Here is a 15932-nt window from a genome sequence, read left to right as displayed (position 1 = left end):
TTGTGCATGCCATCTAGGAAATGACACAGATAAGATTGTCCAAACATACTTGGCTTTCTGGTGGACTAGCATCTTTAGGATGCTGCAACGGTAACTTGCTCTCAGTGCTATCTCCTGTTGCCATCTTCTTAATTCTATGTAAGTAAGCAAGGTTGGAATGGTGGCTATCTTGTGACACCAGCCCATTCTAATCTAAACACCCTGCAGAATTTTGCTGCTACAAAAGAAGAATCTATTTGCTTTTTATCCCCACCACTCAACACACAAACATTCCTTTCTTTTTAGAGAGTTCAAAAAACAGAACTATCCTTTGTCATTTGTAATACAATAGATTCAGTAAATCATGATGACCCAAACAACATGTATTACTGTACCTGATATCTTTCCCTGTCTCACTGTCAGGAATACTGCTGCATCATCAGTAAAAAGCAGAAAAAATATTGTTTATACAGGACATATGAGGAATTTGCCCACAGGTGGATTAACAATTATATTCCACTTTGCACACATGTTGCACAATATTTTTCACTGAGTTGCTTCAATGTGAGGTCAGTGACATCTTACTTCAGACAATTTACAGTGTTTCAGCAGTCAATTAATGCAATGTGATCAACCTTTTCTGAATACAGATTGGTGGTTTAACTCTTTCAAACACAATAGATAATCAGTGTCAGACTCCAGTCATAAAGCTTGATTTGCCATCATCTTTTCTGAATGTTGCTGTAGCTGTGGAAAGCTCCTATTTAGCTCTAAAAAATATCTATGTGAGCTGCAGTGGTGAATAACATTTGTATGAAGGACTTACAGTTGGGCATTAAGAAATCCTCATGAGTCCTAAAAGTTGCTGACTTATGCCAGTTCCTGGTGGGTTTGATATAGCGTGTGATATTTCAAACTGAGAATGCAAATTCTATGCTGAAATTATGCCCACTTTAATCATAATGCGCGCTCGCTCACTCTCTCTCTCCCCCTGTGTGTGTGTGTGTGTTTTAAAAAGTTACCTGTAGGGAGTCCTACAGATTGACATCACATTTAAAAATTAAGTTGCCAGTGCCTATGTGTGCTGTCTTACATATGCCAAAGCAACATATACTCAGATTATGGATCCCTGGTGAAGTATGATAGAGGTACCAGATGGTTTAAATAGGCCCTTGAACACAAGGAACCCATAGAGGCAATCCCCCCCCCCAATGATTGCTGTTACATGATTTTGCTTTTGTAAATTTATTTCAACCAATTTTGAGAAGCTTGTTTTTTCTGTTAGGCAATTACTCCTTGGAGAGAGAAAAAAACAACCTTCATAAATAGTATTTGCATATAAATTTGTTCAACTTTTTAAAAAAATATTTCATATACTTACACTCTTGAACTTTCAATTCAAAACTTGAATGATAATCTTTTGTAATACCATGTACATGCTCATAAACTTATACTGCATAGCCAAGCTATCACTGTAAAGTGATACCAGTGATAATAAAAAGCTAATAAACGGACAGAACATGATGCATTTTGTTGCATTAATTTAGAATGAGTTATTTACCCAAACTGAGCTAGTGATGTTGCTTTGTCATACATTAAGTAAAGAGATCTGAAATTTGAAAAAACTTTCTTGTAACCTTTCAATACAGGGTAGCCAAAGTGGTGTCTTTCAGATGTTGTTGGACCAACTCCCATCCAACCCAGCCAGCATTGCTAATGATCAGGGATGTTGGAAAATGTAGTCCAACATCAGGAGGGCACAATATTGGCTACCCTTGCTATGGAATAATCTAGTTCATCCAGTTCAACCAATGGTTCTTAAGTTGGACATACAGTAGGGCCCCGCTTATACGGCGGGTTAGGGACCAGCCCCCTGCCGTAAAGCGGAACCCATAGACTATAATGGGGCCGTCGTGTGAAAATGATGCGAAAATGTCACAAAAGAGCAAAAATCGGCTTTAAAATAGAAAACGAAAGCTGCCGCATTAGCGGAACGCCAGGAAGTGAAGCGCCGGTACGCGGGGCCCTACTGTAATACTACTGAAGTCAAAGCGAGTGGTGGCCAGACAGATATCACATACCTACATTCTTCAGTCCTTCCCAGAAGAGGTTAACAGCCACTTCAAGGGTATGTTTAATTATTGAATGAAAAATGTTTGCATTTTAGAGACACTGTCAAAATTTACAGCATAAAACTGAATATCTATTGCAAACTATTGTAAAATAGAACATCATAACCCTAACCTGGTCACAGGGCAGAAAATAGTGTTGAGAAAATAAAATTGTGTACCTGTCTTGCAATGTCAGCTGCTGGATTCAGTAGTGGGTTTTTTTTTTAACGAACTGAATTAAATGCCACTGATCATTAGAATATTATTCTGTGAGCTAAATAAATTATCAATAGACCCATGTTGATTTCTTGATTTTTGAACAGAGTTTCAGTTGTGATGTTTCATTTTTCATGGTTTGTTATAATCAGTTAAACAGGTAAAGTTTGGCATGGGTCTATAATATAGACTCTAAATGTGGTATAGAGAAAGGGACAAGGGACAGCAAGTGAGTTAGAATGTTGACAAATGCTGTGTGCTGATTGGTTGAGTGAATGGGGGATGGTGAATATATCTGGGAGGCAGGTTGAGGACAGTAGTGGTCAGTAAGGGTAGGACAGCAGGAGAGTTAGTAGGACAGGAGGCTTGTATGTTTGTTCTCTGAGGAAATTTTGCAAAGAGCAAGATAAATGAAATCAGTAATCTTTATCTTATAACAACATGGTTCTGGAACCTACATATGGAGTAAACTTGTTTATATTTCTTACATCTGTTAAATACATAAAATTGAATTGTTTTTAATACAGGCCTGATCCTTGGCCTAGTTACCAAATAGAACACATTTAACAGTGACTAGTAACAAAGCTACACAGTAGACTGACATAAGGCAAATAAGGGCAGAAACAGACAGTTATTAGTGGTGGCAGTGAGATTCCCAGTAGAGAGAAGCAGTTACTGGTAGGGGTAGAACAACACAAAGCTGGAATCTTTAAGTGCTATAAAGTATCCTGAGGGGTTTCTGTTGCCAAGGCCCTTTGTAAGCAAAGGCTGTGGGGCGGAGAAGAAAACAAGGACTCTAGCAACAGCTTTGCTAACTTGGAATTAGGACCTCTACTTGCACCAGGCAGACTGTGGAAGTGGGGATTCTGGTAGCGTGCAGAATGAGAAAATCTAAAGGAAAAATAACCCTTTCCTCCTGAAGAGTGGGGTTTGGCAGTGGGAGACACGACATCAGTCCACCCAGCAGTAATTTAATTTGCATGCATTAACAACATAGCTTTGAAGATAAGTCTGCATGCTTTGTAAAAACTACACAGTAACTTAAAGTATAAATAAAATTACCTGTTCCAGATTACATTCCCAGATACCTTCTGCATCTCCCCAAGTATCCCTAGCAAGAGGGATGACTTACCACAGCCCACTTGTCCCACAATCATTGTTAACTGACCTGCAGTAATAGAAAGAATTTTATTGACGTTTAACTTACTAGAGATATTGGCTGACATTCAGAGATTGTTGTTCTCAACTAGTAACCATGTAGTAATACCCTCACACAGGAGCGCTAGGTAGCAGGTGGGCATGCATATTTCCACCACATTGCACATATGGTGGAAAGGAGTACCCCCATCCATACTGTGTGCAGTGCTGCTTCTACAGTTGTGGATGCACATCGGTATCCAATCCATGCACATAAGTCTGTTTTCGCATGGAGTTCTCCCTTGCTGAATCAGGGCTATCTGTAAAAAATGCTTATTATAATGTGTGTGTTAGTACCTTGAGGGATTCGAATATCAATGCTGGATAATGTTGGAGTACTTTCGGGCGTCCAAGTGAAAAATCCATTTGTGACCTATGGCAACAACAACAACAACAAAAACAACAGCAAAAGATAAATAAGCCATGCTGTTGCAAAATCTGCCTCAGATATTTTCTTTAAAAATTAAGTTTTCTGACTAGACATTTTAGCCCCATCTGGATTTATCTGATCTTTTGCTTACCCTTTTTGACCAATTTAATTGGTACTTCTGTCATTTAATCTCTGTTTAAGATTACTTTTAATTGAATTTAGCCACTGTATGTTTCTGAATTTTTTATGTATACCACTTAGAAATTCCAGTGATTAAGCAGCTTATAAATAGCCCAAATAAAATAGAATAAATATTGTAAACCCCCCAGAGAGCTTCGGCTATAGGGCGGTATATAAATGTAATAAATAAACACTATTTTCAGAGATTATGTGGAATGTATTGAAATGGGCTTTCTTACTTTACGTTTATCCATTGGACTAGTTTGAGAATTATTAAATTACATTTTAACAATTATTTTATTTAGGCCACTTTTCTGGGCAAATGCCTATCCAAAGCAGACTACAATAAAAAACAACAACAAAAGATGAAAATAACAATAATACAAAATTGTTCTACAGCTCAGCAACATTCCACTTTTTTTGAACAGTCGGAAACATTCAACCAGACCATCAACCAGCTAATAATGTTTTCCTATTTTTTAGGGTGCAAACCACAAACCTACTGTGCTGATGCAACCCCTTCACCAGTGCCAGCATCATGAGGGAAACATAGCATCTGTGTTCCAACCCTCATCAACCCCCAGGCATTCATAGGAGTCAGGGCACTCAGATGATTTCAACTGGACATCGTAATTGCAATAGCTCCTGGCCAGAAGGCTGTCTGGTCTTGCCATGACCAGATACTGGCAACTGCATGGAGGTGGGTATGTTTGTATGTTGCATCACCACAGTGTTGTTTGGGCATCAAATTCATACTGTCTTACTTTTTAAAAAAAAGAAAAACCTTAATTTCCTTTTTGTAGTCTACACAAAACAAAACAAACACAAAAACCCACAATTCATCCAACTGGGCTTTATAATTTCCTTCCCCCCCCCAAAGGTCAGAAAGCTGGTCACAGAGCAAGTCCTAAGCATGTTTACTCAAAAGTATTTTTCAGTGGGTCTTGCTCCCTAGTAAATATGTTGAAGATTGCATAGCATAGCTACAACAGCCGTTCTTTGTGCACTTGTGGATATGTTCTATTCAGAGCTTTCTTCTGAGTAAACATACAGTGAACCAGGCTGCACAAGTTTAAAAATGCTTAATTAAAAAAAAACTTCATTAAATATAAACTGCACAACTAAAATAGTCATATACTTATACACAACAACTAAATTTCAATTTGAGTAAAGCTTTCTGGGGTGAACTGCCCTCACAAGTTGTTGGGGGAAGGAATTTCAGAGATACAGAACAGCCACTTGTGCCCTCATTGTTAATACTGTATATAATGCATAGAAGGCATTACCAAGAGAACATGAAAAGACACAGGGGTGAAGGTTAGTAAGTGAGGAGTCATACAGTTGGAGGGAGAGATGACTTAATTTCTTAAAAAGGGATCTGCCTGAAAACACCGTACTCTGGACTAGAAAGATTTACTCAAGCCGTTTTGATGTGTGAAGACTCTCTGTACTGTACTTCGTGTTGATAGAAATGCACACTGTACCTTTCAGAGACACATTATCCACTTTTTTCATATGTTCCAGGGTCACACCCTAGCACCGAAAGCAGATGCTAGTTTTAGAACTGGCAACAAATTAAGCCCCCAAACATCTTGAAAGCTAGGCAGAATAAGAGTGTTTCTCCTAGCAACAATTTATGCCTCTTCAAGGAGACCCACCTCACAAACTCATAACCAAGCTGATTATTTCTGTTTTCAAGGCATAGATAAATATTATAGGCTTTCAATGAGAAATTATTCCTTGGTAGCCACTTTTTTTAGTGCAAATGAGGATTTTTGACGCAACAAATATCTGTTGTTTTTTAAAGAACTCTAAGCTTATAAGTAACAAGGATATTAGAAAGAGTGACCTTATTATCACCTTTACACAATAATCATCTGCTTCTGTGCTGCTAACAGGTCTTCTTAAAGGAGAGCTGTAATTGTTCCAGTCTTCTCTGGCAGGCCTCTTACGGTTAACAACTTTGAGGGGCTGTGCAAGGTCAGGAAGACAGAAATACATGGTGAATGGTGACAGGAGTGTGGAAGAGTCTTAAACGGCAGTGGATAATGACTTGGTTCTTTGGTGGGAATCACTCACCACCACTGCAGAGTGATAGAGAGAAGAGGAACCACCCCACCCCTATCGGAAATGGCTGGGAAACAACAGTGGAGGCAGGGTTGTTTGTCAGTCAGCATTGTGAAAGTGTGCAGTTGCTGCCTGACTAGCAGATCCTACACACATCAGCAACCTGTGTCTTTACCAGGATTTGGCAGCCAGTAACAAACTGCATGCTTACATAGCAGTGACTGAGCTACCACCCTCTTCCCCTGCTGCTGCCTCCCAACCATTTTTGGTATGCATGGGCTTTCTCCTTCCCACTTGATTGCTCCGCAATGACAGCTGGCGATTTCTACCAGAAAACCAGCTCTCCATCCACCACTAGCTTTATACCATCCACATGGTATAGCCCTTAATGAGTGACTATTAGCATTAATATTTTTGCCAATGTAGCTATTAATTAGTTACAAGAGGATTGACAAAGTTATTTGAGTGGTTCACAAGAATTAATGATTAGGAGGTAGACAGGTCACCCATTTGGCATGCAATCCAATATTAACACTTACAAGGACCTGGTATTTGCTGTGGTTGTCATTGCATCTTGGCTCTGAACATTTGTCATGCTCCTCTCCAATTTCTTCACTTGAGAGAAATTCACTTAACTTTTGAACGCTACGAAAAGAGGGAAATGGTAGCAAGCTAAGCAACACTTACACGTAGTGCCAGTTTCAATAGCAGTGCTCGTTTCAGAATTCCCAGGTGGCTTGTGCATTTAATTTTGATTTGACATGAGACCAATAAAGCATTTAATTCCTGCAGTTACTTTGAAAAAATATATAACTACTCTTTTAGGAATTTGAACACGAAGTATTAAACATAACTGGTAACAGTTAATTGTTACTTTTACTAAAAATCTTCTCTTTGCATTTAACCATGTCTTGGGTTTTATAATGTTACTGTTATAGTTTGGTCGCACCAATTTTCAGTTTATATGAAAAGTAATTAGAGCCAAACATAATTTTTGAAGAGCTGTGGAAGAGCAAATATCCTTAAGTACAAAAATAGAAGCAGAAAAACTAATATATGACTTTGAGGCATAAGATATTTCCAGGCAGTAGTCTCTTGCTGCAAAAAACAAAAACAGAGTCCAGTGGCACCTTAAAGACTAACACATTCATTATGGCATAATCTTTCATGGACTACAGTCCATTTCATTAGCTGCATGAAGTGTTATTTTTACTCTCTCTCTCTCTCACGCACGCACACGCACACACAGTTCAGGAGGATTATAAACTTCTTAGTAGCCATAGCTAAGAAAATTATAGGCATCTATATGTGTAAAGTGGATCCCCCATGCATGGACACACTGGAAACCCAGATGGGAGAAGGGCATGATAGAATTATAGAATTGTAGAGTTGGAAGGGACCTATAAGGCCATTGAGTCCAACCCCCTGCTCAATGCAGGAATCCAAATTAAAGCATACCCAACAGGGGACTGACCAGTTACCTCTTGAATGCCACCAGTGCTGGAGAGCCCACCACCTCCCTAGGTAATCGGTGTTGTACCACTCTTAACAGTTAGGAAGTTTTTCCTGATGTTCAGTCAAAATCTGGTTTCCTGCAACTTGAACCTATTATTCCATGTCCTGCACTCTGGGACAATTGAGAAGAGACCCTGGCCTCCTTCTGTGTGGCAACCTTTCAAGTACTTAAAAAGTGCTATCATATCTCCCTTCAGTCTTCTCTTCTCAAGGCTAAACATGCCCAGTCTCTCCTCATAGGGCTTTGTTTCTAGTCCCCTGATCATCCTCGTTGCCTTCCTCTGAACTCATTCCAGTTTGCCTGCATCCTTCTTAAAGTGTGGTGTCTAGAACTGGACGCAGTACTCAAGATGAAGCCTAACAAGTGTCAAATAGAGGGGAACCAATTCTTCACATGACTTGGAATTATACTTCTGTTAATGCAGCCTAATATAGCATTTGCCTTTTGCAGCAGCCACATCACACTGTTGGCTCATATTCAGCTTGTGATTAACAACAATTCCAAGATCCTTCTCTCATGTAGTATTGCTGAGCCAAGTATCCCCCATCTTATAACTGTGCATTTGGTTCCTTTTTTCTAAGTGTAGAACTACGCACGTATCCCTGTTAAATTTCATTCTGTTTTCAGCCCAATGTTCCAGCCTATCAAGATCCCTTTGAATTTTGTTTGTCTTCCAAGGTATTAGCTATCCCTCCCAATTTTGTATCATCTGCAAATTTAATATGCATTCCCTGCACCTCCTCATTCAAGTTATTAATAAAAATGTTGACGAGCATTGGGCCCAGGACCGAGCCCTGCGGTACCCCACTCATTACCTCTACCTAGTTTGAGAAAGAACCATTGATACTCTGAGTATGATTCCGTAGTCAGTTGTGGATTGACCTGATAGCTGTTCCATCCAGCCCACATTTAGCTAGCTTGCTATACGGGCACTTTGTTAAAAGTTTTTCTGAAGTCAAGATATATTATGTCCAAAGCATTCCCACAGTCTACAAGGAAGGTGACCCGATCAAAAAATGAGATAAGATTAGTCTGGCAGGATTTGTTCTTTGTAAATCCATGTTGGCTTCTAATAATCACTGTATTATTTTCAAGGTGCTTACAAACTGACCGCTTTATAACCTACTCCAGAATTTTCCCAGGGATTGATGTCACGCTGATTGGTCTGCAGTTCCCACATTCCTCCTTTTGCCCTTCTTGAAGATAGGGACAACATTAGCCCTCCTCCAGTCATGTGGCACTTCACCCATCCTCCACAATTTCATAAAGATAATAAACAGTGGTTCTAAGAGTTCTTCAGCCAGTTCCTTTAATACTCTAGGATGCAGTTCATCAGGCCCCGGAGATTTGAACTTGTTCAAAGCGATTAGGTATTCCTTGACCAATCTGTCAATCTCAACCTGCAGTCCTGCCCCTTCAACTTCACATTTGCCAGGAGGATTATATACCCTCTTTTAGGAGAATACTGAGCCAGAATAGGAATTGAGCACTTCTGCCTTTTCTTTGTCATCTGTTATCATTTTGCCATCCTCATTGTGTAGCTGTACCACTGTTTCTTTTTTGTTGCTTTTCACATCTCTTGCTATCCTCAGCTCATTCTCAGCTTTAGCCTTCTTGACACCATAATCTTTAAGCTTTCTGTGAAGCCACATTAGCATCTCCTGCTGTCTTCCCCCTTTTTTCCTTGATGGAATTGTTTGCCATTGTGCCTTTAGAATTTCCTTTTTTTAGAAACTCCCACCCATCTTGGACTCCTTTTCTCATTAAGGTCGCTTGCCATGGAACCGTACTTACAATTGTTCTGAGTTAATTAAAATCAGCTTTCCTGAAATCCAGGGTACATGTATGGCTACTCTCAGCTTTTGCTTCCTTTAAAATCAAGAACTCAAGTATAGCATGGTCTCTTTCCCCCAGAGTTCCCGTAACTGCCACTTCATCCACCAAGTCATCTCTATTGGTGAGAATCAAGTCAAGGACAGCTGATCCTCTAGTTGCTTCCTCCACATTCTGTAGAAGAAAGTTTTCTCTAACACAAGTCAGGAATTTCTTGGAGGGTCTGTGTTTGGCAGCCCAACAGATATTGGGGTAATTTAAATCCCTCATTACTACTACTACATGCATCCTCAAAATATTGGCAATTTACTTTGCAAAAGTTTCATCCTTGTCTTCTGCTTGATTAGGTGGTTGGTAGTAGACTCCAACCACCATGTTCCTTTTATAACTTGCCCCATTAATTTTAATCCAGATACTCTCAATGGAGTTATCAAGCTCATCCTCCTGTATTTCTGTGCAGGAATGTATATTTAAATATATAAATAGATTAGGAAATATATTGCACAACTCCACCTCCCTTTCAATTCCTTCTGTTCTTTTTGAACAAGTTATATCCTTCAATCGCTGTATTCAGTCATGGGAGTCATCCCACCAAGTTTCAGTTATACCTATCAAGTCATATTTACACTCCTCTATTAAGAGTTCAAATTCATCCTGTTTGTTTCCCATACTCTGGGCATTAGTATACAGACACTGAAGACCATGTGATTTACTGCCTCGCTTCCTTCCGTCATTTTAATGAAAATTATTACTGGGCCCCATTAGAGCCATTCCCTCAGTTCCTCTTACTGTGCACAAGCCTTACTGTGCACAAGCCACCAAATTTATGTCTCCCTTTTCCTTAGGATATAGTTTACAGCTCTCCTGATGAAGTTCTCCATGCTGTGGCCAAATACATTCTTCCCAGTCCTTGTGAGGTGCAACCCATCACTTGCCAGCAGGCCATCTTCCAGGAAGCGTGGCCCATGGTGCCAGAATCCAAATCTCTTACTTTGGCATCACCTTCATAGTCAGTCATCACCCGGAGTATTTTTCTTTTCCTTTCCACTCCTCTTCTATGTACCAGAAGGATGGATGAGAAAACTATCTGGGCCCCAAAGTTCTTGAATTCCTTCTTCCTTCAAAGTCTAACATGATTTCTTTGTAGCTCTGCTTGACAGTATCATTTGTTCCCACATGGATGAGAAGAAAGGGATATCTGTCAGTGGGCTTTATGAGCGATGGCCCCCTTCCGTCACATCTCTAATCTATCTTCCAGGGAGACAGCATGCCTGGCAACTCCATGGATCTTCTCTGCATACTTGGGTTCAATCCCACTCAGTAGGGGTCTCCCACTACTACTACTCTTCTCTTCTTGTCGCTAAGCATGGTTTTATTGCTTGAGTGAGCTTCAGCCTCTCACTCACTGTCGCATGGGGTCTTCTGTAATTCTTCCCCTGCAGGCTGTCCTCTAGTCTCATTCTCAAGTGCCTGGAAGCAGTTCCATAGTTCTACCGGTGAAGTAACCATGGTTAGGAGACAGTCTATTGACAGGAGAATTCTTGGATGTTAAAATGACACTTCTGCTTTCCCAGGTGCCCCATGGATAGTGTGTATTAGCAGCAACAGAAAACAGGATGCAGGGGCTAGACCTGAGCAGTGACAAGAGATTAATAACACTGGCCTAGCCAACATATAGAGTTGCAAATTTATTTCCATAGTGGTTGTTTCAAGAGCAAAAACCTTTCTTCATCTCTGAAGTGGCAGTGGGGACAAGGGTGAGGGACACTGGTTTCAGAGATGGTCTCTGAGCTGAAATTGTTTCCTCCAATGGTTGCCTTATGTTGAACCCTGATTATTAGCGGATTATCTGGATCCATTTCAATCAGGCTTCAGGCCTGGACATGGGACTGAAATTTATTTATTTATTTATTTAACGGATTTATATTCCGCTCTAGTTCAAAAATTTAGAATTCAGAGCGGAGAACAACAAAATATAATTCAATACAAGGCAAGTAAAACAAACAGTAAAAGTACGAGTTAATAATTTACTAATCAATTTTCTGCAGCATTTCCCTTCAGACATTAAAAGCTTGGTGAAATAAAAATGTTTTGACCCGACGATGGAAATCAATGATAGAGGGAGAAAGTCGTATTTCGGGCAGAAGTTGGTTCCATAAAGAGGGAGCAACAACCGAGAAAGTTGTATTTCTAATAGCCGTATGTCGAATGGTAAAAGTCGATGGAACAGTAAAAGTAGATTCGGCGGTCGATCTGATCGGGCGAGAAGACTGAAATTCAGAGAGACGATTAGCCAAATATGTCAGTGCTAATCCATGTCGGGCTTTGAATGTTAGAACCAGAATCTTAAACTGGTGCCGGAATCTAATGGGGAGCCAGTGTAGATGGTGGAGAAGAGGCATAGTATGGACCCATGGACCGGTTCCGGTGATCATTCTTGCTGCTGCTCTTTGTACTAGCTTAAGTGGTCGGAGTGATTTGGCAGAAAGTCCGATGTAAAGGGAGTTGCAATAATCTAACCGCGAGGTCACTAGTGCTTGGGTAACTTTTCTTAAGTCAGACATTCCCAGGAACGGTCGAAGTTGACGGACAAGTTTTAATTTGGCAAATGCAATTCTGGAAACAGCTGTAATTTGGGGTTCTAGGGTTAAAGCTGAGTCCAAAATTATGCCCAGGCTACGGACTTGAGTCTTTAGAGGGAGAAGAACTCCATCTAGTGACGGTAAATTGCCTGCTTCTTGGGGAGGACTTTTTCCGATAAGAATGACCTCTGTTTTTTCTGGATTAAACTTCAGTTTGTTACTGTTCATCCAGTTCTGTACTGCCGCAAGACATTGATTAAGGGGACGAACAGCTTCTTTTGCATTTGGTGGAAAAGAGCAGTAGAGCTGAGTATCGTCCACATATTGATGATAGTGAATTCCAAATTCTCGAATAATCTTGCCTAAAGGTCTGAGATAAATGTTAAATAACATCGGGGACAGAACGGAGCCTTGAGGGACACCAAATCGTAAAAGCCAGGGTGTGGAACAATAATCCCCAAGGGCAACTCTCTGAGACCTTGGCCTTGGCCACCTTGGTGGATGATATGAGGAGGGCGTTGGATAGGGGTGAATGCACCTTCCTTGCCCTCCTGGATCTCTCAGCGGCTTTTGATACCATTGACCACGGTATCCTTCTGGACCATCTGGACAGGTTAGGCATAGGGGGCACTGTATTGCAGTGGTTCCATTCCTTCCTCTCTGGTAGGTACCAGAGAGTGGCATTGGGGGATGAGGTTTCAGATCCTTGGCCTCTCACTTGTGGGGTGCCACAGGGCTCCATCCTCTCCCCGATGCTGTTCAACATCTATATAAAGCCGCTGGGGGCTATCATCAGAAGATTTGGGCTGCAGTGTCACCACTATGTGGATGACACGCAGCTCTATCTCTCATTCAAATCTTCACCGAGGTTGGCTGTAGAAATCCTATCCAAGTGCCTGGAGTCGGTGAGTGGCTGGATGGGAAGGAATAAGCTGAAGCTGAACCCTGACAAAACTGAGGTACTGTTTGTGGAAGACAAGGGAAGGTTGGGGGATGTTGACCTGGTGCTCAATGGGGTACAATTGCCCCTGAAAGACCAGGTCCACAGCCTGGGGGTCATTCTTGACTCCCAGCTGTCCATGGAGGCTCAGGTCTCGGCTGTGAACCGGGCAGCCCTGTATCAACTCCATCTGATACGGAGGCTGCACCCCTACCTTCCCAACCATCTGCTCCCATCTGTGGTACATGCCCTGGTCTCCTCTCGCCTAGAGTACTGAAATGTGCTCTACGTGGGGTTACCCTTGAAAATGGTCTGGAAGCTGCAACTGGTACAGAATGCGGCGGCTCGCCTGATTAAAGGCAGCACCCAGGCAGGGATTGGCCCAAGGGGGTCATAAGGTACAATGTATGTATGATGTATTTATTATTATAAAAAGCTCTGTATTTCCTTGCATTGGTAGAGTGAAGTTCGAAAGAACTTCCTCTCCCACTGGCACCACTGGTTTTTCTGTATTATTGATCAATAAACCTCTGTCCTTTGGAGCACAATCTTTGGTCTGGAATGTTTTTCCTTCAACAAATTCCCTCCCAAATGATCTCCGCCATGCCCCCTCTATTATGAGCTTCCGCCGGGCCTTGAAGACCTGGCTCTTCAGGCAGGCTTTTGGGGTGGGTTAGGATTTATTACTTTTGTTGATTTTTAATGTTTTAATGTATTTGTATGTTTTTATTTTGTACGTCACCCAGAGTGGCTGGACAGCCAGCCAGATGGGCGACTAATAAATTTAATAAATAAATAAATATTTGATTATCATCTAAACTGGTCAACGAAGGGGAGGTATTTTCCTCACAGTTAATTCCTCTCTGTTGACTTTGCAGAGTGCTATTACTTGTTAAGATTTGTGATTTTCTATAGATAATAGATATTTGTATAGATAATCTGGTGTGACTTTTTGATCAGCTAGAATATAAATAATTATTTGTATTGTTTCAGGCTCTCTTGCTGACATACAGCCCTTGGACCCTATAAATTTGCTGTCACTCAGATTCTATTTTGATGGATTGTTGCAATAGCCATATGTGGGTTTTGTATAAGAGATGGGAGCACTTTGGCCAAGTAGTTTTGCTATGACAGCATAAGAAAGCAATTTTTCTCTCTATCCCTAGTAGTAGGTTCCTTCCTTGAAATTAATCTGCACAGTCAAGTTGGTTCTGATCAATAGGGCAGAAGAGACGCATCAGTGTGCAACATGTATAGGCAAGTTTCAGATGGAATTATATTCATACTTGGGTGAGGGCCTCTGTAAATTCACCCATGTACTCTTGTATGCAGCCCCCTAGGTAAATTTAAGATAAACTGCTTTTGAGCATGATAAGAGTGCTTTTCTCTCCCTGTTCTGTAATCACAATTTACACATATTAGGAAGATAGACTTTCATGCAGGTATCTGGAAAAAAAATCTAATTTGACTCAGCAGAATAACTGAGAGTATATAACCTGAGAAGTATTCATTGAAAAGTCACCTGTCTATTTAGAGCTCTGTGATGTCCCTGTATATACATGACTGTAAATATGGTAAGTGCGGGTTTATTAGAGTGTATATGGTAAGTGGACTGAGTGAGAGGGGGGAGTACATGGGCTGGAATGCTGGAGAATGTTGTATTATGATTGGCTGAGCGTTTGAGTGTCTGAAGGTATAAATGAGAGGATGACAGGTGGAGGAGAGTTCAATTGGTGGGAGTTCTGAGGGAGGTTGGAGTTGGTTTTGTGGGTTGGATTGGATAAGGCTGGTAGTAAGCTAGGTTATTGATGACTAGAAACATAAAGAGAAATGCATCCGATGAAACTATACGCTTGTTAACTATACCTTTAAGTAATCTTGTTATTCCTGTGTATATAAATAAATATTTCTTGGTTTACCAGAACGCCTGATCCTTGGCTGGGTTACACAGACCAGAAGGGTGGGCAGGGCTTATACCAAGGTTGGGAAACAGTATCAATGGTGGCAGCGGTGAAGAGATAGTGTAATATCATCAGGTATCCAGAGCAACCCAGGGCTGTATTCTTTATAGGCACAAAAGTACAGGGGGGTTGTGGCCTGCAAGAGCACCCAGACACAAAGTATCAATAGGCCAGGAGGAGACTAAGGCACAGTCTCAAGGCAATATTCAATTACAGGGAGTGACTGGTGGTGCTGCCTAGCAGTGGGATGTTGATCTTTGCTAGAGCCTGTGAGAGAACCATTTAAAAACCAGGACCCTGAGGTGGAACCATGATATGGTGGTTTAAAACCAAATAAGTTTTCATGACTTCTCAATTAGTTTCCCTCCCTTTGTCCTAGGTACCCCTCTTCTACCCTCCCAGAGTAATAATAGCTATATTCATTTGATATAAAACAACAATCTGTACTTTAGAACTGTATCACAATATGCAAACACACTTTTCGTTCCCTTTAGTAACAGACACAAGACTATTTCCTGTTATTTCACACAATTTTCTAACTCTTGACATCATAATCCCAAGCAGGTACACATAGACTTAAACAGATATTCGTATGTCTGTAGTTGTCAAATGGCTTAGAGCACCGAGCCACTGTTGGTTATGTTGTTAGTTAATCACATTGCTAGTTCCCATTAGGTCTGTATAAAGTGTATTTCAGAATGAAATACACATGCTCCATATGTGGTTTTCTAGTCCATCAAAAAGCTGTTATAAAACAATCATTTACTGCAGTGACTACAGTACTATTGGCAGGAGTAAGATGTAATGCTTTAATTTTTCCATCATCATCATCATCATCATCATTATTATTACATCCCACCCTTCCTCCCAATTGAAGCCCAGGGCAGCAAATGATCATGTGGAGATATAACTTTTGCCAAAGGATTTGGCATCCTTACAGTGATATTTTTCCTGCACAATCAAGCATACAGTTTCATATA

At 40.7% G+C, this 15932-nt stretch overlaps 1 protein-coding gene across 4 annotated transcripts in view; it reads right to left on the bottom strand.

Moving 5' to 3' along the window:
* Positions 1 to 15932, bottom strand: part of ABCC8 (ATP binding cassette subfamily C member 8) — a 156842-nt gene that overhangs the window by 63074 nt on the left and 77836 nt on the right. For 3 of the 4 annotated variants that reach the window (XM_061610242.1, XM_061610244.1, XM_061610245.1), the window contains 5 exons: positions 6660 to 6765; positions 5914 to 6024; positions 3801 to 3876; positions 3369 to 3474; positions 375 to 410 (listed from right to left, as the gene is read on the bottom strand). In XM_061610242.1, the coding sequence (XP_061466226.1) occupies positions 375 to 410; positions 3369 to 3474; positions 3801 to 3876; positions 5914 to 6024; positions 6660 to 6765 (435 nt within the window). The remainder of the gene's footprint in view (positions 1 to 374; positions 411 to 3368; positions 3475 to 3800; positions 3877 to 5913; positions 6025 to 6659; positions 6766 to 15932) is intronic. The other variant, XM_061610243.1, reaches the window with a different exon arrangement.

This window comes from Rhineura floridana, chromosome 2 (assembly GCF_030035675.1).
Source record: "Rhineura floridana isolate rRhiFlo1 chromosome 2, rRhiFlo1.hap2, whole genome shotgun sequence".
Lineage (NCBI taxonomy): Eukaryota > Metazoa > Chordata > Lepidosauria > Squamata > Rhineuridae > Rhineura > Rhineura floridana.
This window is presented reverse-complemented; position numbering and strand designations above follow the sequence as displayed.